The sequence below is a fragment of the Rhinoderma darwinii genome, chromosome 7 (assembly GCF_050947455.1).
Source record: "Rhinoderma darwinii isolate aRhiDar2 chromosome 7, aRhiDar2.hap1, whole genome shotgun sequence".
Taxonomy (NCBI): domain Eukaryota; kingdom Metazoa; phylum Chordata; class Amphibia; order Anura; family Rhinodermatidae; genus Rhinoderma; species Rhinoderma darwinii.
The window spans coordinates 1,394,320-1,422,166 of record NC_134693.1 but is presented as its reverse complement, the minus strand read 5'-3'; the positions used below and the strand labels follow the sequence as shown (position 1 = coordinate 1,422,166).

At 57.2% G+C, this 27,847-nt stretch overlaps 1 protein-coding gene across 4 annotated transcripts in view; it reads right to left on the bottom strand.

Moving 5' to 3' along the window:
- Nucleotides 1-27,330, bottom strand: part of POMGNT1 (protein O-linked mannose N-acetylglucosaminyltransferase 1 (beta 1,2-)) — a 41,484-nt gene extending 14,154 nt beyond the window's left edge. The window contains exons 1-13 of one of the 4 annotated variants that reach the window (XM_075832551.1): nt 27,310-27,330; nt 15,212-15,410; nt 14,703-14,799; nt 14,514-14,629; nt 14,051-14,116; nt 13,781-13,894; nt 13,580-13,697; nt 13,392-13,490; nt 3,091-3,218; nt 2,885-2,955; nt 2,393-2,468; nt 2,084-2,167; nt 1,606-1,647 (exon numbers count right to left, since the gene is read on the bottom strand). In XM_075832551.1, coding sequence (XP_075688666.1) covers nt 1,606-1,647; nt 2,084-2,167; nt 2,393-2,468; nt 2,885-2,955; nt 3,091-3,218; nt 13,392-13,490; nt 13,580-13,697; nt 13,781-13,894; nt 14,051-14,116; nt 14,514-14,629; nt 14,703-14,799; nt 15,212-15,373 — 1,173 coding nt within the window. In that variant the 5' untranslated portion in view covers nt 15,374-15,410; nt 27,310-27,330. Of the gene's footprint in view, nt 1-1,605; nt 1,648-2,083; nt 2,168-2,392; nt 2,469-2,884; nt 2,956-3,090; nt 3,219-13,391; nt 13,491-13,579; nt 13,698-13,780; nt 13,895-14,050; nt 14,117-14,513; nt 14,630-14,702; nt 14,800-15,211; nt 15,411-27,121; nt 27,221-27,309 lie in introns of those variants that run through there. The other 3 variants (XM_075832549.1, XM_075832553.1, XM_075832550.1) reach the window with 3 other exon arrangements.
- Nucleotides 27,331-27,847: the final 517 nt, after the last annotated feature.

Genomic DNA, 27,847 nt, shown 5'->3' with positions numbered 1-27,847 from the left:
CCAGCCCACCTCATCATCGCCTGCCCCTGTGATGACCTCCTCCAGCCCACCTCATCATCGCCTGCCCGTGATGACCTCCTCCAGCCCACCTCATCATCGCCCGCCCCTGTGATGACCTCCTCCAGCCCACCTCATCATCGCCTGCCCCTGTGATGACCTCCTCCAGCCCACCTCATCATCGCCTGCCCCTGTGATGACCTCCTCAAGCCCACCTCATCATCGCCTGCCCCTGTGATGACCTCCTCCAGCCCACCTCATCATCGCCTGCCCCTTTGATGACCTCCTCCAGCCCACCTCATCATCGCCTGCCCCTGTGATGACCTCCTCCAGCCCACCTCATCATCGCCTGCCCCTGTGATGACCACCTCTAGCCCACCTCATCATCGCCTGCCCGTGATGACCTCCTCCAGCCCACCTCATCGCCTGCCCCTGTTATGACCTCCTCCAGCCCACCTCATCATCGCCTGCCCCTGTGATGACCACCTCCAGCCCACCTCATCATCGCCTGCCCCTGTGATGACCTCCTCCAGCCCACCTCATCATCGCCTGCCCGTGATGACCACCTCCTGCCCACCTCATCATCGCCTGCCCCTGTGATGGCCACCTCCAGCCCCTGCCCCTGTGATGGCCACCTCCAGCCCCTGTGATGACCTCCTCCAGCCCACCTCATCATCGCCCGCCCCTGTGATGACCACCTCCTGCCCACCTCATCATCGCCTGCACCTGTGATGGCCACCTCCAGCCCCTGCCCCTGTGATGGCCACCTCCAGCCCCTGTGATGACCTCCTCCAGCCCACCTCATCATCGCCCGCCCCTGTGATGACCTCCTCCAGCCCACCTCATCATCGCCCGCCCCTGTGATGACCTCCTCCAGCCCACCTCATCATCGCCTGCCCCTGTGATGACCTCCTCCAGCCCACCTCATTATCGCCTGCCCCTGTGATGGCCACCTCATCATCGCCTGCCCCTGTGATGACCTCCTCCAGCCCACCTCATCATCGCCTGCCCCTGTGATGACCTCCTCCAGCCCACCTCATCATCGCCTGCCCCTGTGATGGCCACCTCATCATCGCCTGCCCCTGTGATGGCCACCTCATCATCGCCTGCCCCTGTGATGACCTCCTCCAGCCCACCTCATCATCGCCCGCCCGTGATGACCTCCTCCAGCCCACCTCATCATCGCCCGCCCCTGTGATGACCTCCTCCAGCCCACGTCACCTTCTCCTGCTCTTTATAGAGAGGACGCTACAAACGTGGCCATAAAGGTGTGAGCGGAGCCCCAGGACGGAGCGCACCTGTACACACCTGGGGTCAGCTCATGGCAGGGCTGGACATATCCCAGGATAATGGAGAAGTGTCAGCACAGTCAGTGGGGTCCGCCCGCTGTGTTCATTGAGACCCCCGCATATCGGATGTGGATTTACTAGTGAAATGCCAACAATGTTTGTGCCCCTTTTATAACTACTACTGCCCATAACCTCTTCACATCTTCCTGACCTGCCCTGAATGTTTATCAGAGGGATCACGTGAGACGCAGCGATACATCCACCAATCAGTGACGTTCCTGAACCCGCAATAACCCCCCGAAGTAAATCTAGAACTCACCGGATGCAGGTTGAAGGTGGCGGTCAGGCTGGCCTTGTAATGCTGAGAAAGAGCAGACCGTATTTTACTACACAGATCAAATCAATGGCGCAAGTCACAACTCCATAACCGCAGCTGATTGAGGGGAGAGCACGGAGCATGCAGCCACCGGCTCCAACAACAGCAGTGTCGCTAGGAGTCAGAAGCTCCAACAACAGCAGCGCCAGATCTGCCACCACATACAGTGTATCCCTCTGTGTAATGTATCCCCCCCCTGTGCTGCCACTAGGGGAGATATCGCACATGGTGGCAGCACACAGGGGGGGGGAGGAGGGTCTCATGTGTGCACCGCCAGGTACTGGAACGATCTATGGAACTGCGTTGAGGTAAATGTGAACGGTTGGGTTGGGCTCCAGAACTGTGGCCACAAGCCGAGTGCTCGGGTCACACTGTCTTCGGGGTTTCCCTTTATGCCCACGTCATGATTGAGGAACGTTACCTGCGCCACACGGGCGTTCTTAATGCTTATTGGGGTGTGCTGAATGCCTTTCAATCCAAACAGCTCCACCACGTCCATCGGCTCCTGTGCACCAACATGAGAAAGGAAAACACGTGATGAGTGACCTGAGGCGTTCACAGCGACCGCGGCAGTAAAACGTTACCGTATAGACGCCCCATCCCCCACAGATCACACAACACGTCCAAGCCTCGTAATGAGGACCTGGAGCTTCACTGAACATGACAAGTAACGCTGGCGCACAAGACGTACAGGAGGCGGCACCCGGGCACAGCAACGACGTTCCCTTACCTCATAGTAACCATCAATGAAGACGGTGATCATCTGCGGACTGACACCTTGTGCGGAGAGGAGAGACCGCAGCATCCTAGAAGACAGACGCCTCAGATTAGAAGAGCGGTTACCCCAACTCACAAACACAGAGCAGAAATGACAATGTACCGCCCCCGCCCATCAGCAACTGCCCCCGCCCGTCAGCAACCGCCCCCGCCAGTCAGCAACCGGGAGCCGCCCCCGCCCGTCAGCAACCGGGAGCCGCCCCCGCCAGTCAGCAACCGGGAGCCGCCCCCGCCAGTCAGCAACCGGGAGCCGCCCCCGCCCTTCAGCAACCGGGAGCCGCCCACGCCCGTCACCAACCAGGAGCCGCCCCCGCCCGTCACCAACCAGGAGCCGCCGCCTGTTAGCAGAATTGTTCATTGAATCGGTGTCATGCTCCGCCCCTTAGACCCTGCACGAGGCAGAACACTGTGGATAAGCTTTGCCTGGACGGACCGCGCCGCTCACCTGTACAGGTAATTAGGTCTGTTCCCAGCAATCACCGCCACCGGAACATTTAACACTTTGTTTTCTTTTAGCTGTAGGAGAAGTAAAAAAAAAAAATGCAATCAACCCCTCTAGAATGGGAGCCGCACATGAACCCATGACCTGCACTACAAGCCCCTCACCCCCCTGTCATGCCATGAGCAGCCTGTGGGCGGGGGGATACTTACAGCCATGGGGTTAAACTCAATAGGAGTTGGGTCCTTACAGCTGCACACGCTGCCGTAGCCCTCCACTTTGCTGCAGAAGCGTCTCCGCCGGCGGTTGTGCTCGGTGTCCGGCCAGCGACATTCTGCATCTGTAGACAGCGGATGAATAAACAGACGGCGGGAATCCAGCAACAAGACAAGAACCCCCAACATCCTGCGAAGATCAACGCCCTGTACTACAGTCCGGACCACATGACAAAGCGCGTGTCCGGCAGTGAAGGAGCTCAGACTCTCACCCCATACTGAACCCCCATTACATAATCAACTGCAGAATCGTGCTTCACACTGTAGCAGCACCCCAGCCGAGAGCAGCGCCCGTCTACAGAACATTAGCACACGGCTCCAAACCCAAAGTCCTCTACTGACCCCATCTGCTCTGAACCCTCCTAGGTCTGGATTCACATGGGAGGTTTCCGGTGCAGATTTTATTTTAGGTAACAATAATACGGATATACAATAATTTCGCACGTACAGCGGCGTTTACCACGTACACTTGGACTTTGCGGTCACACAGAATGGTAATAGCGTCACCTCAGGGGATATTTTTATTTATTGACGCCAATATGCGCGTGCGACGTTTGGGTCCAGTAATGACCTTCATCAAGAACTTATTGGGCGTCTCATATGCGGCAACCGCGACACCGCGAACGGCCAGACTGAAGAACTGGACTAAAGCTGCAATCAGTGCTTGATGAAGGTCATTACTGGACCCAAACGTCGCACGCGCATAAAAAGACCTGAGATCTTCCCTCCGGCCTGGCGTGCCGAGGCTTGGGTCCCTACTCGTGCACCCACTGCTGCCCGGCGCGGTCCGAAGCCCTGACCGCTGCTGAACATGAATCACAGATACAAAGCAGGACAAGTGCGGCCATCTCTGTCCCGTGCGTTGTGTTATACGGCGTCTCCGGTTCTTCGGTGTGCGGCCGTCTCTGTCCCGTGCGTTGTGTTACATGGCGTCTCCGGTTCTTCGGTGTGCGGCCGTCTCTGTCCCGTGCGTTGTGTTACATGGCGTCTCCGGTTCTTCGTGTGTGACCATCTCTGTCCCGTGCGTTCTGTTACATGGCGTCTCCGGTTCTTCGGTGTGTGGCCATCTCTGTCCCGTGCGTTGGGTTACATGGCGTCTCCGGTTCTTCGGTGTGTGGCCATCTCTGTCCCGTGCGTTGTGTTACATGGCGTCTCCGGTTCTTCGGTGTGCGGCCATCTCTGTCCCGTGCGTTCTGTTACATGGCGTCTCCGGTTCTTCGGTGTGCGGCCATCTCTGTCCCGTGCGTTGTGTTACATGGCGTCTCCGGTTCTTCGGTGTGGCCATCTCTGTCCCGTGCGTTATGTTACATGGTGTCTCCGGTTCTTCGGTCTGCAGCCATCTCTGTCCCGTGCGTTGGGTTACATGGTGTCTCCGGTTCTTCGGTGTGTGGCCATCTCTGTCCCGTGCGTTGTGTTACATGGCATCTCCGGTTCTTCGGTGTGCGGCCATCTCTGTCCCGTGCGTTGTGTTACATGGCATCTCCGGTTCTTCGGTGTGCGGCCATCTCTGTCCCGTGCGTTGTGTTACATGGCGTCTCCGGTTCTTCGGTCTGCAGCCATCTCTGTCCCGTGCGTTGTGTTACATGGCGTCTCCGGTTCTTCGGTGTGTGGCCATCTCTGTCCCGTGCGTTGTGATACACGGCGTCTCCGGTTCTTCGGTGTGCGGCCATCTCTGTCCCGTGCGTTGTGTTACACGGTGTTTCCGGTTCTTCGGTGTGCGGCCATCTCTGTCCCGTGCGTTGGGTTACACGGCGTCTCCGGTTCTTCGGTGTGCGGCCATCTCTGTCCCGTGCGTTGTGTTACATGGCGTCTCCGGTTCTTCGGTGTGCGGCCATCTCTGTCCCGTGCGTTCTGTTACATGGCGTCTCCGGTTCTTCGGTGTGCGGCCATCTCTGTCCCGTGCGTTGTGTTACATGGTGTCTCCGGTTCTTCGGTGTGGCCATCTCTGTCCCGTGCGTTGTGTTACATGGCGTCTCCGGTTCTTCGGTGTGGCCATCTCTGTCCCGTGCGTTGGGTTACATGGTGTCTCCGGTTCTTCGGTGTGGCCATCTCTGTCCCGTGCGTTGGGTTACATGGTGTCTCCGGTTCTTCGGTGTGTGGCCATCTCTGTCCCGTGCGTTGGGTTACATGGTGTCTCCGGTTCTTCGGTGTGGCCATCTCTGTCCCGTGCGTTGTGTTACATGGCATCTCCGGTTCTTCGGTGTGCGGCCATCTCTGTCCCGTGCGTTGTGTTACATGGCATCTCCGGTTCTTCGGTGTGGCCATCTCTGTCCCGTGCGTTGTGTTACATGGCATCTCCGGTTCTTCGGTGTGCGGCCATCTCTGTCCCGTGCGTTGTGTTACACGGCGTCTCCGGTTCTTCGGTGTGTGGCCATCTCTGTCCCGTGCGTTGGGTTACACGGCGTCTCCGGTTCTTCGGTGTGACCATCTCTGTCCCGTGCGTTATGTTACACGGCGTCTCCGGTTCTTCGGTGTGTGGCCATCTCTGTCTCGTGCGTTGTGTTACACGGTGTCTCCGGTTCTTCGGTGTGGCCATCTCTGTCCCGTGCGTTGTGTTACATGGCGTCTCCGGTTCTTTGTGTGTGACCATCTCTGTCCCGTGCGTTGTGTTACACGGCGTCTCCGGTTCTTCGGTGTGCGGCCGTCTCTGTCCCGTGCGTTGTGTTACACGGCGTCTCCGGTTCTTCGTGTGTGACCATCTCTGTCCCGTGCGTTGTGTTACATGGCGTCTCCGGTTCTTCGGTGTGTGGCCATCTCTGTCCCGTGCGTTGTGATACACGGCGTCTCCGGTTCTTCGGTGTGTGGCCATCTCTGTCCCGTGCGTTGGGTTACACGGCGTCTCCGGTTCTTCGGTGTGTGGCCATCTCTGTCCCGTGCGTTGGGTTACACGGCGTCTCCGGTTCTTCGGTGTGTGGCCATCTCTGTCCCGTGCGTTGTGTTACATGGCGTCTCCGGTTCTTCGGTGTGCGGCCATCTCTGTCCCGTGCGTTCTGTTACATGGCGTCTCCGGTTCTTCGGTGTGCGGCCATCTCTGTCCCGTGCGTTGTGTTACATGGCGTCTCCGGTTCTTCGGTGTGTGGCCATCTCTGTCCCGTGCGTTGGGTTACATGGTGTCTCCGGTTCTTCGGTGTGACCATCTCTGTCCCGTGCGTTCTGTTACATGGCGTCTCCGGTTCTTCGGTGTGCGGCCATCTCTGTCCCGTGCGTTGTGTTACATGGCGTCTCCGGTTCTTCGGTGTGGCCATCTCTGTCCCGTGCGTTATGTTACATGGTGTCTCCGGTTCTTCGGTGTGGCCATCTCTGTCCCGTGCGTTGTGTTACATGGCGTCTCCGGTTCTTCGGTGCGGCCATCTCTGTCCCGTGCGTTGGGTTACATGGTGTCTCCGGTTCTTCGGTGTGGCCATCTCTGTCCCGTGCGTTGGGTTACATGGTGTCTCCGGTTCTTTGTGTGTGGCCATCTCTGTCCCGTGCGTTGTGTTACATGGTGTCTCCGGTTCTTCGGTGTGTGGCCATCTCTGTCCCGTGCGTTGTGTTACATGGCATCTCCGGTTCTTCGGTGTGCGGCCATCTCTGTCCCGTGCGTTGTGTTACATGGCATCTCCGGTTCTTCGGTGTGACCATCTCTGTCCCGTGCGTTGTGTTACACGGTGTCTCCGGTTCTTTGTGTGTGACCATCTCTGTCCCGTGCGTTGTGTTACACGGTGTCTCCGGTTCTTCGGTGTGGCCATCTCTGTCCCGTGCGTTGTGTTACATGGTGTCTCCGGTTCTTTGTGTGTGACCATCTCTGTCCCGTGCGTTGTGTTACACGGCGTCTCCGGTTCTTCGGTGTGCGGCCGTCTCTGTCCCGTGCGTTGTGTTACACGGCGTCTCCGGTTCTTCGGTGTGCGGCCGTCTCTGTCCCGTGCGTTGTGTTACACGGCGTCTCCGGTTCTTCGTGTGTGACCATCTCTGTCCCGTGCGTTGTGTTACATGGCGTCTCCGGTTCTTCGGTCTGCAGCCATCTCTGTCCCGTGCGTTGTGTTACATGGCGTCTCCGGTTCTTCGGTGTGTGGCCATCTCTGTCCCGTGCGTTGTGTTACATGGCGTCTCCGGTGTGCGGCCATCTCTGTCCCGTGCGTTCTGTTACATGGCGTCTCCGGTTCTTCGGTGTGCAGCCATCTCTGTCCCGTGCGTTGTGTTACATGGCGTCTCCGGTTCTTCGGTGTGCGGCCGTCTCTGTCCCGTGCGTTGTGTTACATGGCGTCTCCGGTTCTTCGGTGTGTGGCCATCTCTGTCCCGTGCGTTGGGTTACATGGTGTCTCCGGTTCTTTGGTGTGCGGCCATCTCTGTCCCGTGCGTTATGTTACATGGTGTCTCCGGTTCTTCGGTGTGCAGCCATCTCTGTCCCGTGCGTTGTGTTACATGGCGTCTCCGGTTCTTCGGTGTGTGGCCATCTCTGTCCCGTGCGTTGTGTTACATGGTGTCTCCGGTTCTTTGTGTGCGGCCATCTCTGTCCCGTGCGTTGGGTTACACGGTGTCTCCGGTTCTTCGGTGTGCAGCCATCTCTGACCCGTGCGTTGTGTTACATGGTGTCTCCGGTTCTTTGTGTGTGGCCATCTCTGTCCCGTGCGTTGTGTTACACGGCGTCTCCGGTTCTTCGGTGTGTGACCATCTCTGTCCCGTGCGTTGTGTTACATGGCGTCTCCGGTTCTTCGGTGTGTGGCCATCTCTGTCCCGTGCGTTGTGTTACACGGCGTCTCCGGTTCTTCGGTGTGGCCATCTCTGTCCCGTGCGTTATGTTACACGGCGTCTCCGGTTCTTCGGTGTGCGGCCATCTCTGTCCCGTGCGTTGGGTTACACGGCGTCTCCGGTGTGTGGCCATCTCTGTCCCGTGCGTTGGGTTACACGGCGTCTCCGGTTCTTCGGTGTGTGGCCATCTCTGTCCCGTGCGTTGTGTTACATGGTGTCTCCGGTTCTTTGTGTGTGGCCATCTCTGTCCCGTGCGTTGTGTTACATGGTGTCTCCGGTTCTTCGGTGTGCAGCCATCTCTGACCCGTGCGTTGTGTTACATGGTGTCTCCGGTTCTTTGTGTGTGGCCATCTCTGTCCCGTGCGTTGTGTTACATGGCGTCTCCGGTTCTTCGGTGTGTGGCCATCTCTGTCCCGTGCGTTGTGTTACACGGCGTCTCCGGTTCTTCGGTGTGGCCATCTCTGTCCCGTGCGTTATGTTACACGGCGTCTCCGGTTCTTCGGTGTGCGGCCATCTCTGTCCCGTGCGTTGGGTTACACGGCGTCTCCGGTTCTTCGGTGTGTGGCCATCTCTGTCCCGTGCGTTGGGTTACACGGCGTCTCCGGTTCTTCGGTGTGCGGCCATCTCTGTCCCGTGCGTTGGGTTACATGGCGTCTCCGGTTCTTCGGTGTGCGGCCATCTCTGTCCCGTGCGTTCTGTTACATGGCGTCTCCGGTTCTTCGGTGTGCGGCCGTCTCTGTCCCGTGCGTTGGGTTACACGGCGTCTCCGGTGTGCGGCCATCTCTGTCCCGTGCGTTGTGTTACACGGCGTCTCCGGTGTGCGGCCATCTCTGTCCCGTGCGTTGTGTTACACGGCGTCTCCGGTTCTTCGGTGTGGCCATCTCTGTCCCGTGCGTTATGTTACACGGCGTCTCCGGTTCTTCGGTGCGGCCATCTCTGTCCCGTGCGTTGGGTTACACGGCGTCTCCGGTGTGTGGCCATCTCTGTCCCGTGCGTTGGGTTACACGGCGTCTCCGGTTCTTCGGTGTGCAGCCATCTCTGTCCCGTGCGTTGGGTTACACGGCGTCTCCGGTTCTTCGGTGTGTGGCCATCTCTGTCCCGTGCGTTGTGTTACATGGCGTCTCCGGTTCTTCGGTGTGCGGCCATCTCTGTCCCGTGCGTTGGGTTACACGGCGTCTCCGGTGTGTGGCCATCTCTGTCCCGTGCGTTGGGTTACACGGCGTCTCCGGTTCTTCGGTGTGTGGCCATCTCTGTCCCGTGCGTTGTGATACACGGCGTCTCCGGTTCTTCGGTGTGTGGCCATCTCTGTCCCGTGCGTTGGGTTACACGGCGTCTCCGGTTCTTTGTGTGTGGCCATCTCTGTCCCGTGCGTTGTGTTACATGGTGTCTCCGGTTCTTTGTGTGTGGCCATCTCTGTCCCGTGCGTTGTGTTACATGGTGTCTCCGGTTCTTCGGTGTGCGGCCATCTCTGTCCCGTGCGTTGGGTTACATGGTGTCTTCGGTTCTTTGTGTGTGGCCATCTCTGTCCCGTGCGTTGTGTTACATGGCGTCTCCGGTTCTTCGGTGTGTGGCCATCTCTGTCCCGTGCGTTGGGTTACACGGCGTCTCCGGTTCTTCGGTGTGCGGCCATCTCTGTCCCGTGCGTTGGGTTACACGGCGTCTCCGGTTCTTCGGTGTGGCCATCTCTGTCCCGTGCGTTGTGTTACATGGTGTCTCCGGTTCTTTGTGTGCGGCCATCTCTGTCTCGTGCGTTGGGTTACACGGTGTCTCCGGTTCTTCGGTGTGCAGCCATCTCTGACCCGTGCGTTGTGTTACATGGTGTCTCCGGTTCTTTGTGTGTGGCCATCTCTGTCCCGTGCGTTGTGTTACACGGCGTCTCCGGTTCTTCGGTGTGTGACCATCTCTGTCCCGTGCGTTGTGTTACATGGCGTCTCCGGTTCTTCGGTGTGTGGCCATCTCTGTCCCGTGCGTTGTGTTACACGGCGTCTCCGGTTCTTCGGTGTGGCCATCTCTGTCCCGTGCGTTATGTTACACGGCGTCTCCGGTTCTTCGGTGTGCGGCCATCTCTGTCCCGTGCGTTGGGTTACACGGCGTCTCCGGTGTGTGGCCATCTCTGTCCCGTGCGTTGGGTTACACGGCGTCTCCGGTTCTTCGGTGTGTGGCCATCTCTGTCCCGTGCGTTGTGTTACATGGTGTCTCCGGTTCTTTGTGTGTGGCCATCTCTGTCCCGTGCGTTGTGTTACATGGTGTCTCCGGTTCTTCGGTGTGCAGCCATCTCTGACCCGTGCGTTGTGTTACATGGTGTCTCCGGTTCTTTGTGTGTGGCCATCTCTGTCCCGTGCGTTGTGTTACATGGCGTCTCCGGTTCTTCGGTGTGTGGCCATCTCTGTCCCGTGCGTTGTGTTACACGGCGTCTCCGGTTCTTCGGTGTGGCCATCTCTGTCCCGTGCGTTATGTTACACGGCGTCTCCGGTTCTTCGGTGTGCGGCCATCTCTGTCCCGTGCGTTGGGTTACACGGCGTCTCCGGTTCTTCGGTGTGTGGCCATCTCTGTCCCGTGCGTTGGGTTACACGGCGTCTCCGGTTCTTCGGTGTGCGGCCATCTCTGTCCCGTGCGTTGGGTTACATGGCGTCTCCGGTTCTTCGGTGTGCGGCCATCTCTGTCCCGTGCGTTCTGTTACATGGCGTCTCCGGTTCTTCGGTGTGCGGCCGTCTCTGTCCCGTGCGTTGGGTTACACGGCGTCTCCGGTGTGCGGCCATCTCTGTCCCGTGCGTTGTGTTACACGGCGTCTCCGGTGTGCGGCCATCTCTGTCCCGTGCGTTGTGTTACACGGCGTCTCCGGTTCTTCGGTGTGGCCATCTCTGTCCCGTGCGTTATGTTACACGGCGTCTCCGGTTCTTCGGTGCGGCCATCTCTGTCCCGTGCGTTGGGTTACACGGCGTCTCCGGTGTGTGGCCATCTCTGTCCCGTGCGTTGGGTTACACGGCGTCTCCGGTTCTTCGGTGTGCAGCCATCTCTGTCCCGTGCGTTGGGTTACACGGCGTCTCCGGTTCTTCGGTGTGTGGCCATCTCTGTCCCGTGCGTTGTGTTACATGGCGTCTCCGGTTCTTCGGTGTGCGGCCATCTCTGTCCCGTGCGTTGGGTTACACGGCGTCTCCGGTGTGTGGCCATCTCTGTCCCGTGCGTTGGGTTACACGGCGTCTCCGGTTCTTCGGTGTGTGGCCATCTCTGTCCCGTGCGTTGTGATACACGGCGTCTCCGGTTCTTCGGTGTGTGGCCATCTCTGTCCCGTGCGTTGGGTTACACGGCGTCTCCGGTTCTTTGTGTGTGGCCATCTCTGTCCCGTGCGTTGTGTTACATGGTGTCTCCGGTTCTTTGTGTGTGGCCATCTCTGTCCCGTGCGTTGTGTTACATGGTGTCTCCGGTTCTTCGGTGTGCGGCCATCTCTGTCCCGTGCGTTGGGTTACATGGTGTCTTCGGTTCTTTGTGTGTGGCCATCTCTGTCCCGTGCGTTGTGTTACATGGCGTCTCCGGTTCTTCGGTGTGTGGCCATCTCTGTCCCGTGCGTTGGGTTACACGGCGTCTCCGGTTCTTCGGTGTGCGGCCATCTCTGTCCCGTGCGTTGGGTTACACGGCGTCTCCGGTTCTTCGGTGTGGCCATCTCTGTCCCGTGCGTTGTGTTACACGGCGTCTCCGGTTCTTCGGTGTGCGGCCGTCTCTGTCCCGTGCGTTGGGTTACACGGCGTCTCGGGTGTGCGGCCATCTCTGTCCCGTGCGTTGTGTTACACGGCGTCTCCGGTTCTTCGGTGTGCGGCCATCTCTGTCCCGTGCGTTGTGTTACATGGCGTCTCCGGTTCTTCGGTGTGCGGCCGTCTCTGTCCCGTGCGTTGGGTTACACGGCGTCTCCGGTGTGCGGCCATCTCTGTCCCGTGCGTTGTGTTACACGGCGTCTCCGGTTCTTCGGTGTGCGGCCATCTCTGTCCCGTGCGTTGTGTTACACGCCGTCTCCGGTTCTTCGGTGTGTGGCCATCTCTGTCCCGTGCGTTGGGTTACACGGCGTCTCCGGTTCTTCGGTGTGCGGCCATCTCTGTCCCGTGCGTTGGGTTACACGGCGTCTCCGGTTCTTCGGTGTGCGTCCGTCTCTGTCCCGTGCGTTGGGTTACACGGCGCCTCTGGTTCTAGAGCCCAATGACCTCACGTTGACCAAGCGCCATCACAGGCAGCGGGAGGTTTTCTGGTGCGCTTCTTATATAATTACCGTATTTTTCAGACTAGAAGACACGGTTTTTAACAAGAATAAATCTTATAGTCGGCAGTCAAGGTTGCGCTGGGCCCGCTGACCGCTTCCTTACCTCCCCTTCCCGACCTCATAAAGCGGGGAGGGGATGATGCATGGAGCGGCCCCATGCGCTGCGCCCGCTCCATACACTGCAGGTGTCCGCTGTGCTTTACGGCTGACACGCTGCTCCAACCGCCAGGAACAGAGATGGCGCTGTTCCTGGCTGTTTAACTAGTTAAATGCCGCGGTCAATAGCAACTGCAGCATTTATAGGGGTTTCCCCATGAGGGACATATCCACAGGACGAGTGGTAAATGTCGGATAGATGCGGGTCCCACCTGTCTCTAGTACGGGGCCCCTACACCCCGTTGTATCTTACTCAGCTCCGCTGCCTCCCGGCCACTTGATCACATGTCGAGCCACTGAAACAGTTGACTACTCGCTGAGCTGCGCGGTTTCCGTAACTCCCATAGAACTGAATAGTTATGGAAACAGTGTAACTCGCACGCTGCGCTGCTTCTGTGACCGCCAATCACTACTATGAGAGTTACGGAAACAGCGCAGCGAGTTACGCTGTTACCGTTACTGATCCATGTATTGCCGTGTATTGTACCAGCGATCTTCCCTAGGGGAACTAATAAAATGTGTCAAAAAAAAAATTTACGTTAAAAAAATAAAACTTTTCCCACGTCACAATGTAAAAAAGAAAAAAAATTGTTATCGCTGCGTCCGTAAAAGTCCAAACTATTACAATATACCCTTATTTGACTCGCACGATGAACAACGTAAACATTTTTAATTGAGAACCCCAGAATCTTTGTTTTTGGGTCACCATAGCGCTAAAAAAAAAAAATTGTATGTACGAAAAAATGGTGCGAATAAAAACTACAGCTCGGCCCGCAGAAAATAAACCCGCACACAAAAAAGAAACCTAGAAGTTCCGGCTCGCACAACGTCCTGAAACGGAACACATTTTTTAACAGTTTTTTTTCTTGGTAAAATATAAAATGGACTGTCGTCTAAAACCGGAGGCGTCTTATAGTCCGAGAACTACGGTACGCAAATCCTCTACATCAGGACCAGTGAGCGACTCCGGCCTAATAAGGGTTAATGCTGGACACAAGGGGTTAACCAGGGGGTGCCGGGTAAGATGTGGGTGTCAGCACAGAATATCTAACATCATGTGACCCAGCGACGAGGATGATGAGGGTGACACTTCTGGAGCGCTCACCTTCAGGAGGAACCAGCTGGATGTCGGTCTTCAGCAGAACCGGGTCCCCCCACGTGGACAGAGCCGGAGACTTGGAGTGTTTCTCTCCATAGATTTGCCCTACATAAGACAATGAACAGGTCTAGCATGAGACAGGACCGGCAGCGGCACAATCAGCAGTCCCCACAGTCACCAGGAGATGGCGCTACCTCCTTTCTTCACCACAAACGTCCACATGTCCCTCCAACCAAGACTCGGCGCTATCCGACTGCCCAGACTCTTCAGCAGGTTCTTGGCCGTGTCCTTGAGATGGAAGGAGCCTTCATCCTGCCGGGAAATCCACACAAATCAATGAGTAAGACACGGACCGGGACCAGTCACACGTCAATGGACAACGCCTCGAAATTCACCTTGACTGTGAAGATGAGAATACGACCCCGGGCAACCATGTTAAGAAACAGGACCATGGCCTCATCCTCGTGTGGGGAGTAGGTGTCAAACACCCTCTTAGCCATGACGTGTCCCTGCGCACAGAACGCAACATTATTACGTATCATCAGAACACGCGGCGGCCCGAAACAACCAACCAGATCCAATCACCGGCCGGCCGGGGGCACTCCGCCCACCACCGCGATAACACAGGCCGGGCGGTGCCGGTGCGGAGGATATAGAGGTCGTACCGTCGCCTGGTTCAGCACGATGACCTGGACGCCCCGGCCTTGCTCCCTGGCCTCATCTTCCAGCACCTGTAACACATGAAGTAATGGGGGTCACCAGTTATACAGAGCGGAAGGCGGGCGAGCGGCGGATTATATCGCTCCACTGAGATAATGTACGATGGGAATAATAATAATAATGAAGAATGTTCCCACCACCAACACCTCAGGTCAGAGGGGTCTCCATGGACTATAATAGGGACCTTCCTCCTGTGGACGGGAACGTTAGGGATGACCCTGGCGGGAAGTCATGTGACAGCCATGTAAGAGGCGTAATGGCGGCCATTGCTGAGAGAGCTTGGCTGGTGCTGAACGGACAGGAGAGGACGAGTCCAGGACTGAGCGCGGTCCTGACCACACGGGGACAGCTACACAAGTCACTGACTACAGAGAACACGTCAGCCGGGCTGCAGAATGGCGCACTCACCGTCGTCCCGTCCACCGCAATGTAGACCTTAGAGCGACTGGAGTAAACCTCGATGTCCAGAACTTTTTTCCCGCCGGCGGCTCGATGAGGGAGCTGGGCGTCCTGCGCGTGGTCTTCTGCGGGACACAAGTATAAGGAGACGTTTCCCGTAACAGACGCAGCGTAGACCCGGCGCAGCGCTGCACTCACCGTAGTCCTGCTCCACCTCCTCCACCGCTCGCCGCGTGTCCAGGATCAGCTTGATGTTGACAACGACGGTCACGAGCAGGAAGAGAACCGCCGCCGTCTGGAAAAGAGGGAGCGACATTCTGCTGAGCGTTATAAACATCCCCCTACTAAACCGCGCAGACGACAACGGTGGCTCCACCCACCGCCACTGGACACCAACCGTTACTGAACATAACTGAAAGCCACGGGAGACGCCAACCAAGCGCAGGCCACGGCCCAGACGGCGACACCGCCGCTTTATTTTCAGGTAAAAGCTTCAAATCTTTCCATAAAAAACGTCACAAAAGAAGCAAATTTCCACGTGAATGCGGCAGCCTCCCCCGAAGACGCGCCCGTATCTGCCACACCGATACCTGCAGGCCACGGATTAATCCTTCTATTTAAGGATGGCAGAATGGCGGCCCCGCGCCCCGCCCCCCTGTTCTTATGGTCAGGTGATGTATACAGATATCGCGGCGGCGGCTCCTCACCTGGCACACTCGCCGCACCGCCCTCTGGTTACTCAGCTTGTATTTCCAAGCGAGATACCAACTGCGTTTCTTATGGGGTAAAGGGGGCTTCCCCTGGACATCAGGGTCCCACTGATCCATAGCTCCCTGCACGGCTGGCGGCCCCTGTGGACTCATGGACATCTGAGGGGTCCCGTGCTGCCAGGAGCCAACATGAAGTCTGAGGAGGCAAAGACAGAACGTAATGCAAGACATGCTCTGGGGCGGGTAAGGTCCGGGGCGGGGAAGGTCCGGGGGGTGGTATGGTATATAAACGGTTCTGGACTCAGCAGGACAGTCCCAGATTCTGGGTGGTGTCCCGCTGTCACGATCGTACGTCCTCAGGACGCAGATACAGTTGAATCCAATGCTGAAGCAGGAAACGGTCAGCTCCCTGCTCCAGCATTCAGCAAGATCCCTGGCCGGGGACTCCTGTCTTGGAGAAACCTTTGACGACATCATCCTATGCCTGGGGACTCCGCTCCTAGACGGAGCTCCAATAGCGCTATCTACAGGGGGAGCGCCATCTACAGGGGGGAGCGCCATCTACAGGGGGGAGCGCCATCTACAGGGGGGAGCGCCATCTACAGGGGGGAGCGCCATCTACAGGGGGGAGCGCCATCTACAGGGGGATGGGGGCAGCTGGGGGGCATTATAGTGTATGGGGCGGCTGTGGGGCATTATAGTGTATGGGGCAGCTGGGGGGCATTATAGTGCATGGGGGCAGCTGGGGGGCATTATAGTGCATGGGGGCAGCTGGGGGGCATTATAGTGTATGGGGGCAGATGTGGGGCATTATAGTGTATGAGGCAGCTGGGGGGCATTATAGTGTATGGGGTAGCTGTGGGGCATTATAGTGTATGGGGGCAGCTGGGGGGGGCATTATAGTGTATGGGGGCAGCTGGGGGGCATTATAGTGCATGGGGGCATTATAGTGTATGGGGCAGCTGTGGGGCATTATAGTGTATGAGGCAGCTGGGGGGCATTATAGTGTATGGGGCAGCTGTGGGGCATTATAGTGTATGGGGGCAGCTGTGGGGCATTATAGTGTATGGGGGCAGCTGTGGGGGGCATTATAGTGTATGGGGTAGCTGTGGGGCATTATAGTGTATGGGGGCAGCTGGGGGGGGCATTATAGTGTATGGGGGCAGCTGGGGGGCATTATAGTGTATGGGGCAGCTATGGGGCATTATAGTGTATGGGGCAGCTGTGGGGGGCATTATAGTGTATGGGGCAGCTGTGGGGGGCATTATAGTGTATGGGGGCAGCTGTGGGGCATTATAGTGTATGGGGCAGCTGTGGGGCATTATAGTGTATGGGGCAGCTGGGGGGCATTATAGTGTATGGGGCAGCTGTGGGGGGCATTATAGTGTATGGGGCAGCTGTGGGGGGCATTATAGTGTATGGGGCAGCTGGGGGGCATTATAGTGTATGGGGGCAGCTGGGGGGCATTATAGTGTATGGGGGCAGCTGGGGGGCATTATAGTGTATGGGGGCAGCTGGGGGGCATTATAGTGTACGTGGGCAGATGTGGGGCATTATAGTGTATGGGGCAGCTGTGGGGGGCATTATAGTGTATGAGGCAGCTGGGGGGCATTATAGTGTATGGGGTAGCTGTGGGGGGCATTATAGTGTATGAGGCAGCTGGGGGGCATTATAGTGTATGGGGCAGCTGTGGGGGGCATTATAGTGTATGAGGCAGCTGGGGGGCATTATAGTGTATGGGGCAGCTGTGGGGGGCATTATAGTGTATGAGGCAGCTGGGGGGCATTATAGTGTATGGGGGCAGCTGGGGGGGGCATTATAGTGTATGGGGGCAGCTGGTGGGGGCATTATAGTGTATGGGGGCAGCTGGGGGGCATTATAGTGTATGGGACAGCTATGGGGCATTATAGTGTATGGGGCAGCTGTGGGGGGCATTATAGTGTATGGGGGCAGCTGTGGGGCATTATAGTGTATGGGGCAGCTGTGGGGGGCATTATAGTGTATGGGGCCGCTGGGGGGCATTATAGTGTACGGGGGCAGATGTGGGGCATTATAGTGTACGGGGCAGCTGGGGGGCATTATAGTGTATGGGGGCAGCTGTGGGGCATTATAGTGTATGGGGCAGCTGTGGGGCATTATAGTGTATGGGGCAGCTGTGGGGCATTATAGTGTATGGGGGCAGCTGGGGGGCATTATAGTGTATGGGGGCAGCTGGGGGGCATTATAGTGTATGGGGGCATTATAGTGTATGGGGCAGCTGGGGGGCATTATAGTGTATGGGGCAGCTGGGGGGTATTATAGTGTATGGGGCAGCTGGGGGGCATTATAGTGTATGGGGCAGCTGGGGGGCATTATAGTGTATGGGGCAGCTGGGGGGCATTATAGTGTATGGGGCAGCTGGGGGGCATTATAGTGTATGGGGCAGCTGGGGGGCATTATAGTGTATGGGGGCAGCTGGGGGGCATTATAGTGTATGGGGCAGCTGTGGGGGGCATTATAGTGTATGAGGCAGCTGGGGGGCATTATAGTGTATGGGGGCAGCTGTGGGGCATTATAGTGTATGGGGCAGCTGGGGGGCATTATAGTGTATGGGGGCAGCTGGGGGGCATTATAGTGTATGGGGCAGCTGGGGGGCATTATAGTGTATGGGGCAGCTGGGGGGCATTATAGTGTATGGGGGCAGCTGGGGGGCATTATAGTGTATGGGGGCAGCTGGGGGGCATTATAGTGTACGGGGGCAGCTGGGGGGCATTATAGTGTACGGGGGCAGCTGGGGGGCATTATAGTGTATGGGGCAGCTGGGGGGCATTATAGTGTACGGGGGCAGCTGGGGGGCATTATAGTGTATGGGGCAGCTGGGGGGCATTATAGTGTATGGGGCAGCTGGGGGGCATTATAGTGTATGGGGCAGCTGGGGGGCATTATAGTGTATGGGGACAGCTGGGGGGCATTATAGTGTATGGGGCAGCTGGGGGGTATTATAGTGTATGGGGGCAGCTGGGGGGCATTATAGTGTATGGGGCAGCTGGGGGGGTATTATAGTGTATGGGGCAGCTGGGGGGTATTATAGTGTATGGGGCAGCTGGGGGGCATTATAGTGTATGGGGCAGCTGGGGGCATTATAGTGTATGGGGCAGCTGGGGGGCATTATAGTGTATGGGGCAGCTGGGGGGCATTATAGTGTATGGGGCAGCTGTGGGGGGCATTATAGTGTATGGGGCAGCTGTGGGGGGCATTATAGTGTATGGGGCAGCTGGGGGGCATTATAGTGTATGGGGGCAGCTGGGGGGCATTATAGTGTATGGGGGCAGCTGGGGGGCATTATAGTGTATGGGGGCAGCTGGGGGGCATTATAGTGTACGTGGGCAGATGTGGGGCATTATAGTGTATGGGGCAGCTGTGGGGGGCATTATAGTGTATGAGGCAGCTGGGGGGCATTATAGTGTATGGGGTAGCTGTGGGGGGCATTATAGTGTATGAGGCAGCTGGGGGGCATTATAGTGTATGGGGCAGCTGTGGGGGGCATTATAGTGTATGAGGCAGCTGGGGGGCATTATAGTGTATGGGGCAGCTGTGGGGGGCATTATAGTGTATGAGGCAGCTGGGGGGCATTATAGTGTATGGGGGCAGCTGGGGGGGGCATTATAGTGTATGGGGGCAGCTGGTGGGGGCATTATAGTGTATGGGGGCAGCTGGGGGGCATTATAGTGTATGGGACAGCTATGGGGCATTATAGTGTATGGGGCAGCTGTGGGGGGCATTATAGTGTATGGGGGCAGCTGTGGGGCATTATAGTGTATGGGGCAGCTGTGGGGGGCATTATAGTGTATGGGGCCGCTGGGGGGCATTATAGTGTACGGGGGCAGATGTGGGGCATTATAGTGTACGGGGCAGCTGGGGGGCATTATAGTGTATGGGGGCAGCTGTGGGGCATTATAGTGTATGGGGCAGCTGTGGGGCATTATAGTGTATGGGGCAGCTGTGGGGCATTATAGTGTATGGGGGCAGCTGGGGGGCATTATAGTGTATGGGGGCAGCTGGGGGGCATTATAGTGTATGGGGGCATTATAGTGTATGGGGCAGCTGGGGGGCATTATAGTGTATGGGGCAGCTGGGGGGTATTATAGTGTATGGGGCAGCTGGGGGGCATTATAGTGTATGGGGCAGCTGGGGGGCATTATAGTGTATGGGGCAGCTGGGGGGCATTATAGTGTATGGGGCAGCTGGGGGGCATTATAGTGTATGGGGCAGCTGGGGGGCATTATAGTGTATGGGGGCAGCTGGGGGGCATTATAGTGTATGGGGCAGCTGTGGGGGGCATTATAGTGTATGAGGCAGCTGGGGGGCATTATAGTGTATGGGGGCAGCTGTGGGGCATTATAGTGTATGGGGCAGCTGGGGGGCATTATAGTGTATGGGGGCAGCTGGGGGGCATTATAGTGTATGGGGCAGCTGGGGGGCATTATAGTGTATGGGGCAGCTGGGGGGCATTATAGTGTATGGGGGCAGCTGGGGGGCATTATAGTGTATGGGGGCAGCTGGGGGGCATTATAGTGTACGGGGGCAGCTGGGGGGCATTATAGTGTACGGGGGCAGCTGGGGGGCATTATAGTGTATGGGGCAGCTGGGGGGCATTATAGTGTACGGGGGCAGCTGGGGGGCATTATAGTGTATGGGGCAGCTGGGGGGCATTATAGTGTATGGGGCAGCTGGGGGGCATTATAGTGTATGGGGCAGCTGGGGGGCATTATAGTGTATGGGGACAGCTGGGGGGCATTATAGTGTATGGGGCAGCTGGGGGGTATTATAGTGTATGGGGGCAGCTGGGGGGCATTATAGTGTATGGGGCAGCTGGGGGGGTATTATAGTGTATGGGGCAGCTGGGGGGCATTATAGTGTATGGGGGCAGCTGGGGGGTATTATAGTGTATGGGGCAGCTGGGGGGTATTATAGTGTATGGGGCAGCTGGGGGGCATTATAGTGTATGGGGCAGCTGGGGGCATTATAGTGTATGGGGCAGCTGGGGGGCATTATAGTGTATGGGGCAGCTGGGGGGGTATTATAGTGTATGGGGCAGCTGGGGGGCATTATAGTGTATGGGGACAGCTGGGGGGCATTATAGTGTATGGGGCAGCTGGGGGGTATTATAGTGTATGGGGGCAGCTGGGGGGCATTATAGTGTATGGGGCAGCTGGGGGGTATTATAGTGTATGGGGCAGCTGGGGGGTATTATAGTGTATGGGGCAGCTGGGGGGCATTATAGTGTATGGGGGCAGCTGGGGGGTATTATAGTGTATGGGGCAGCTGGGGGGGTATTATAGTGTATGGGGCAGCTGGGGGGTATTATAGTGTATGGGGCAGCTGGTGGGTATTATAGTGTATGGGGCAGCTGGGGGGTATTATAGTGTATGGGGCAGCTGGGGGGCATTATAGTGTATGGGGCAGCTGGGGGGTATTATAGTGTATGGGGGCAGCTGGGGGGCATTATAGTGTATGGGGACAGCTGGGGGGCATTATAGTGTATGGGGCAGCTGGGGGGTATTATAGTGTATGGGGGCAGCTGGGGGGCATTATAGTGTATGGGGCAGCTGGGGGGGTATTATAGTGTATGGGGCAGCTGGGGGGCATTATAGTGTATGGGGCAGCTGGGGGGCATTATAGTGTATGGGGCAGCTGGGGGGCATTATAGTGTATGGGGACAGCTGGGGGGCATTATAGTGTATGGGGGCAGCTGGGGGGTATTATAGTGTATGGGGGCAGCTGGGGGGCATTATAGTGTATGGGGCAGCTGGGGGGCATTATAGTGTATGGGGCAGCTGGGGGGGTATTATAGTGTATGGGGCAGCTGGGGGGCATTATAGTGTATGGGGCAGCTGGGGGGCATTATAGTGTATGGGGCCGCTGGGGGGCATTATAGTGTATGGGGCAGCTGTGGGGCATTATAGTGTATGGGGCAGCTGGGGGGCATTATAGTGTATGGGGCAGCTGGGGGGCATTATAGTGTATGGGGCAGCTGGGGGGCATTATAGTGTATGGGGGCAGCTGGGGGGCATTATAGTGTATGGGGCAGCTGGGGGGCATTATAGTGTATGGGGCAGCTGGGGGCATTATAGTGTATGGGGCAGCTGGGGGCATTATAGTGTATGGGGCCGCTGTGGGGCATTATAGTGTATGGGGCAGCTGTGGGGCATTATAGTGTATGGGGCAGCTGGGGGGCATTATAGTGTATGGGGCAGCTGGGGGGTATTATAGTGTATGGGGGCAGCTGGGGGGCATTATAGTGTATGGGGGCAGCTGTGGGGCATTATAGTGTATGGGGCAGCTGGGGGCATTATAGTATATGGGGCAGCTGGGGGCATTATAGTGTATGGGGCCGCTGTGGGGCATTATAGTGTATGGGGCAGCTGTGGGGCATTATAGTGTATGGGGCAGCTGGGGGGCATTATAGTGTATGGGGGCAGCTGGGGGGCATTATAGTGTGTGGGGCAGCTGGGGGGCATTATAGTGTATGGGGGCAGCTGGGGGGCATTATAGTGTATGGGGGCAGCTGGGGGGCATTATAGTGTATGGGGGCAGCTGGGGGGCATTATAGTGTATGGGGCAGCTGGGGGGCATTATAGTGTATGGGGCAGCTGGGGGGCATTATAGTGTATGGGGCAGCTGGGGGGCATTATAGTGTATGGGGCCGCTGGGGGGCATTATAGTGTATGGGGCAGCTGTGGGGCATTATAGTGTATGGGGCAGCTGGGGGGCATTATAGTGTATGGGGCAGCTGGGGGGCATTATAGTGTATGGGGCAGCTATGGGGCATTATAGTGTATGGGGCAGCTGTGGGGGGCATTATAGTGTATGGGGCAGCTGTGGGGGGCATTATAGTGTATGGGGGCAGCTGTGGGGCATTATAGTGTATGGGGCAGCTGGGGGGCATTATAGTGTATGGGGCAGCTGGGGGGCATTATAGTGTATGGGGCAGCTGGGGGGCATTATAGTGTATGGGGCAGCTGTGGGGGGCATTATAGTGTATGGGGCAGCTGTGGGGGGCATTATAGTGTATGGGGCAGCTGGGGGGCATTATAGTGTATGGGGGCAGCTGGGGGGCATTATAGTGTACGGGGGCAGATGTGGGGCATTATAGTGTATGGGGCAGCTGTGGGGCATTATAGTGTATGGGGCAGCTGTGGGGGGCATTATAGTGTATGGGGCAGCTGGGGGGCATTATAGTGTATGAGGCAGCTGGGGGGCATTATAGTGTATGGGGCAGCTGTGGGGGGCATTATAGTGTATGAGGCAGCTGGGGGCATTATAGTGTATGGGGTAGCTGTGGGGCATTATAGTGTATGGGGGCAGCTGGGGGGGGGCATTATAGTGTATGGGGGCAGCTGGGGGGCATTATAGTGTATGGGACAGCTATGGGGCATTATAGTGTATGGGGCAGCTGTGGGGGGCATTATAGTGTATGGGGGCAGCTGTGGGGCATTATAGTGTATGGGGCAGCTGTGGGGGGCATTATAGTGTACGGGGGCAGATGTGGGGCATTATAGTGTACGGGGCAGCTGGGGGGCATTATAGTGTATGGGGGCAGCTGTGGGGCATTATAGTGTATGGGGCAGCTGTGGGGCATTATAGTGTATGGGGCAGCTGTGGGGCATTATAGTGTATGGGGGCAGCTGGGGGGCATTATAGTGTATGGGGGCAGCTGGGGGGCATTATAGTGTATGGGGCAGCTGGGGGGCATTATAGTGTATGGGGCAGCTGGGGGGCATTATAGTGTATGGGGCAGCTGGGGGGCATTATAGTGTATGGGGCAGCTGGTGGGCATTATAGTGTATGGGGCAGCTGGGGGGCATTATAGTGTATGGGGCGGCTGGGGGGCATTATAGTGTATGGGGCAGCTGGGGGGCATTATAGTGTATGGGGCAGCTGGGGGGCATTATAGTGTATGGGGCAGCTGGGGGGCATTATAGTGTATGGGGGCAGCTGGGGGGCATTATAGTGTATGGGGCAGCTGTGGGGGGCATTATAGTGTATGAGGCAGCTGGGGGGCATTATAGTGTATGGGGGCAGCTGGGGGGCATTATAGTGTATGGGGCAGCTGGGGGGCATTATAGTGTATGGGGGCAGCTGGGGGGCATTATAGTGTATGGGGGCAGCTGGGGGGCATTATAGTGTACGGGGGCAGCTGGGGGGCATTATAGTGTATGGGGCAGCTGGGGGGCATTATAGTGTATGGGGCAGCTGGGGGGCATTATAGTGTATGGGGACAGCTGGGGGGCATTATAGTGTATGGGGCAGCTGGGGGGTATTATAGTGTATGGGGGCAGCTGGGGGGCATTATAGTGTATGGGGCAGCTGGGGGGGTATTATAGTGTATGGGGCAGCTGGGGGCATTATAGTGTATGGGGCAGCTGGGGGGCATTATAGTGTATGGGGCAGCTGGGGGGCATTATAGTGTATGGGGGCAGCTGGGGGGCATTATAGTGTATGGGGCAGCTGGGGGGCATTATAGTGTATGGGGGCAGCTGGGGGGTATTATAGTGTATGGGGGCAGCTGGGGGGCATTATAGTGTATGGGGCAGCTGGGGGGTATTATAGTGTATGGGGCAGCTGGGGGGCATTATAGTGTATGGGGCAGCTGGGGGGCATTATAGTGTATGGGGACAGCTGGGGGGCATTATAGTGTATGGGGCAGCTGGGGGGCATTATAGTGTATGGGGCAGCTGGGGGGCATTATAGTGTATGGGGACAGCTGGGGGGCATTATAGTGTATGGGGACAGCTGGGGGGCATTATAGTGTATGGGGGCAGCTGGGGGGCATTATAGTGTATGGGGCAGCTGGGGGGCATTATAGTGTATGGGGCAGCTGTGGGGCATTATAGTGTATGGGGCAGCTGGGGGGCATTATAGTGTATGGGGGCAGCTGGGGGGGTATTATAGTGTATGGGGCAGCTGGGGGGCATTATAGTGTATGGGGGCAGCTGGGGGGGTATTATAGTGTATGGGGGCAGCTGGGGGGCATTATAGTGTATGGGGGCAGCTGGGGGGGTATTATAGTGTATGGGGGCAGCTGGGGGGCATTATAGTGTATGGGGGCAGCTGGGGGGCATTATAGTGTATGGGGCAGCTGGGGGGCATTATAGTGTATGGGGACAGCTGGGGGGCATTATAGTGTATGGGGCAGCTGGGGGGCATTATAGTGTATGGGGGCAGCTGGGGGGCATTATAGTGTATGGGGCAGCTGGGGGGTATTATAGTGTATGGGGCAGCTGGGGGGTATTATAGTGTATGGGGCAGCTGTGGGGCATTATAGTATATGGGGGCAGCTGGGGGGGTATTATAGTGTATGGGGCAGCTGGGGGGTATTATAGTGTATGGGGCAGCTGGGGGGTATTATAGTGTATGGGGCAGCTGGGGGGCATTATAGTGTATAGGGCAGCTGGGGGCATTATAGTGTATGGGGCAGCTGGGGGGCATTATAGTGTATGGGGCAGCTGGGGGGCATTATAGTGTATGGGGACAGCTGGGGGGCATTATAGTGTATGGGGGCAGCTGGGGGGTATTATAGTGTATGGGGGCAGCTGGGGGGCATTATAGTGTATGGGGCAGCTGGGGGGGTATTATAGTGTATGGGGCCGCTGGGGGGCATTATAGTGTATGGGGCAGCTGTGGGGGCATTATAGTGTATGGGGCCGCTGGGGGGCATTATAGTGTATGGGGCAGCTGTGGGGCATTATAGTGTATGGGGCCGCTGGGGGGCATTATAGTGTATGGGGCAGCTGGGGGGGCATTATAGTGTATGGGGCAGCTGGGGGGGCATTATAGTGTATGGGGCCGCTGGGGGGCATTATAGTGTATGGGGCAGCTGTGGGGCATTATAGTGTATGGGGCAGCTGGGGGCATTATAGTGTATGGGGCAGCTGGGGGGCATTATAGTGTATGGGGCAGCTGGGGGGCATTATAGTGTATGGGGACAGCTGGGGGGCATTATAGTGTATGGGGGCAGCTGGGGGGTATTATAGTGTATGGGGGCAGCTGGGGGGCATTATAGTGTATGGGGCAGCTGGGGGGGTATTATAGTGTATGGGGCAGCTGGGGGGCATTATAGTGTATGGGGCCGCTGGGGGGCATTATAGTGTATGGGGCAGCTGTGGGGCATTATAGTGTATGGGGCAGCTGGGGGGCATTATAGTGTATGGGGCAGCTGGGGGGCATTATAGTGTATGGGGGCAGCTGGGGGGCATTATAGTGTATGGGGCAGCTGGGGGGCATTATAGTGTATGGGGCAGCTGGGGGGCATTATAGTGTATGGGGGCAGCTGTGGGGCATTATAGTGTATGGGGCAGCTGGGGGGCATTATAGTGTATGGGGCAGCTGTGGGGCATTATAGTGTATGGGGCAGCTGGGGGGCATTATAGTGTATGGGGCAGCTGGGGGGCATTATAGTGTATGGGGCAGCTGTGGGGCATTATAGTGTATGGGGCAGCTGGGGGGCATTATAGTGTATGGGGCAGCTGGGGGGCATTATAGTGTATGGGGGCAGCTGGGGGGCATTATAGTGTATGGGGGCAGCTGGGGGGCATTATAGTGTATGGGGCAGCTGTGGGGGGCATTATAGTGTATGGGGCAGCTGTGGGGGGCATTATAGTGTATGGGGCAGCTGTGGGGGGCATTATAGTGTATGGGGCAGCTGGGGGGCATTATAGTGTATGGGGGCAGCTGGGGGGCATTATAGTGTATGGGGCAGCTGGGGGGGTATTATAGTGTATGGGGCAGCTGGGGGGGTATTATAGTGTATGGGGCAGCTGGGGGGCATTATAGTGTATGGGGCCGCTGGGGGGCATTATAGTGTATGGGGCAGCTGTGGGGCATTATAGTGTATGGGGCAGCTGGGGGGCATTATAGTGTATGGGGCAGCTGGGGGGCATTATAGTGTATGGGGCAGCTGGGGGGCATTATAGTGTATGGGGCAGCTGGGGGGCATTATAGTGTATGGGGCAGCTGGGGGGCATTATAGTGTATGGGGCAGCTGTGGGGCATTATAGTGTATGGGGCAGCTGGGGGGCATTATAGTGTATGGGGCAGCTGGGGGGCATTATAGTGTATGGGGCAGCTGTGGGGCATTATAGTGTATGGGGCAGCTGGGGGGCATTATAGTGTATGGGGCAGCTGTGGGGGGCATTATAGTGTATGGGGCAGCTGTGGGGGGCATTATAGTGTATGGGGCAGCTGGGGGGCATTATAGTGTATGGGGCAGCTGGGGGGCATTATAGTGTATGGGGCAGCTGGGGGGCATTATAGTGTATGGGGCAGCTGGGGGGCATTATAGTGTATGGGGGCAGCTGGGGGGCATTATAGTGTATGGGGCAGCTGGGGGGCATTATAGTGTATGGGGGCAGCTGGGGGGCATTATAGTGTATGGGGCAGCTGGGGGGCATTATAGTGTATGGGGGCAGCTGGGGGGCATTATAGTGTATGGGGCAGCTGGGGGCATTATAGTGTATGGGGGCAGCTGGGGGGCATTATAGTGTATGGGGCAGCTGGGGGGCATTATAGTGTATGGGGCAGCTGGGGGGCATTATAGTGTATGGGGCAGCTGGGGGGCATTATAGTGTATGGGGGCAGCTGGGGGGCATTATAGTGTATGGGGCAGCTGGGGGCATTATAGTGTATGGGGGCAGCTGGGGGGCATTATAGTGTATGGGGCAGCTGGGGGGCATTATAGTGTATGGGAGTAGTGAGGGGCAGGGACGGGGGAGGGGGACGGTCCATGGTGGGGACGGGCACTGCAGGGCTGGGGGCAGTTTATCATAGACGGGTAACAGACACCCGTTCATCAGATAAGAAGCAGCGCTGCAGGGGCTGAGTCTCCAGTCACTGATATACGGAGCACGCTGGTGACGCTGCTCTTACCCCGGACACTCCTCCCGCGTTTATTACCGTTACCGGCTATTCTTCTCATCGTATTACCCAGGTCACCTGCGGCGAGCACGTAAACATGTGACCCATGTACGTACAAAGACTGACCAATGAGAACAGACGGATGATAGCCAATAACAGGCATCGCCCCGCCCGGGGGAGGGGTCACTAGTAATTTGTACCTACGAGGCTTCCATACATCCAGAGAACAGAGGCGATAGAAATATATACATGGCGGCGCTCATCGCGCCTGGCCCGGCCCCCTGCACGCCAGACCCCGCCCCCCGCACACCCTGACCCCGCCCCCCAAACCGCCTGACTCCGCCCCCCGCACCGCTTGACTTCGCTCGCTCCGGTCTACACTGACGGCCAGTACATCGCGGCAGAGCGTGCGGTCTCATACTGATAGCAAAGGCAGGCGTCCTGATTCATAAACAGCGACGGTTTTGTTCTCTGTTATCAGACATGTCAGGCTGGGGGAGGATGACTGTAGGACAGGTGAATACAATCTGTTGTTCTCTGTTATCAGACATGTCAGGCTGGGAGAGGATAACTGGAGGACAGGTGAATACAATCTATTGTTCTCTGTTATCAGACATGTCAGGCTGGGAGAGGATGACTGTAGGACAGGTGAATACAATCTATTGTTCTCTGTTATCAGACATGTCAGGCTGGGGGAGGATGACTGTAGGACAGGTGAATACAATCTATTCTCTGTTA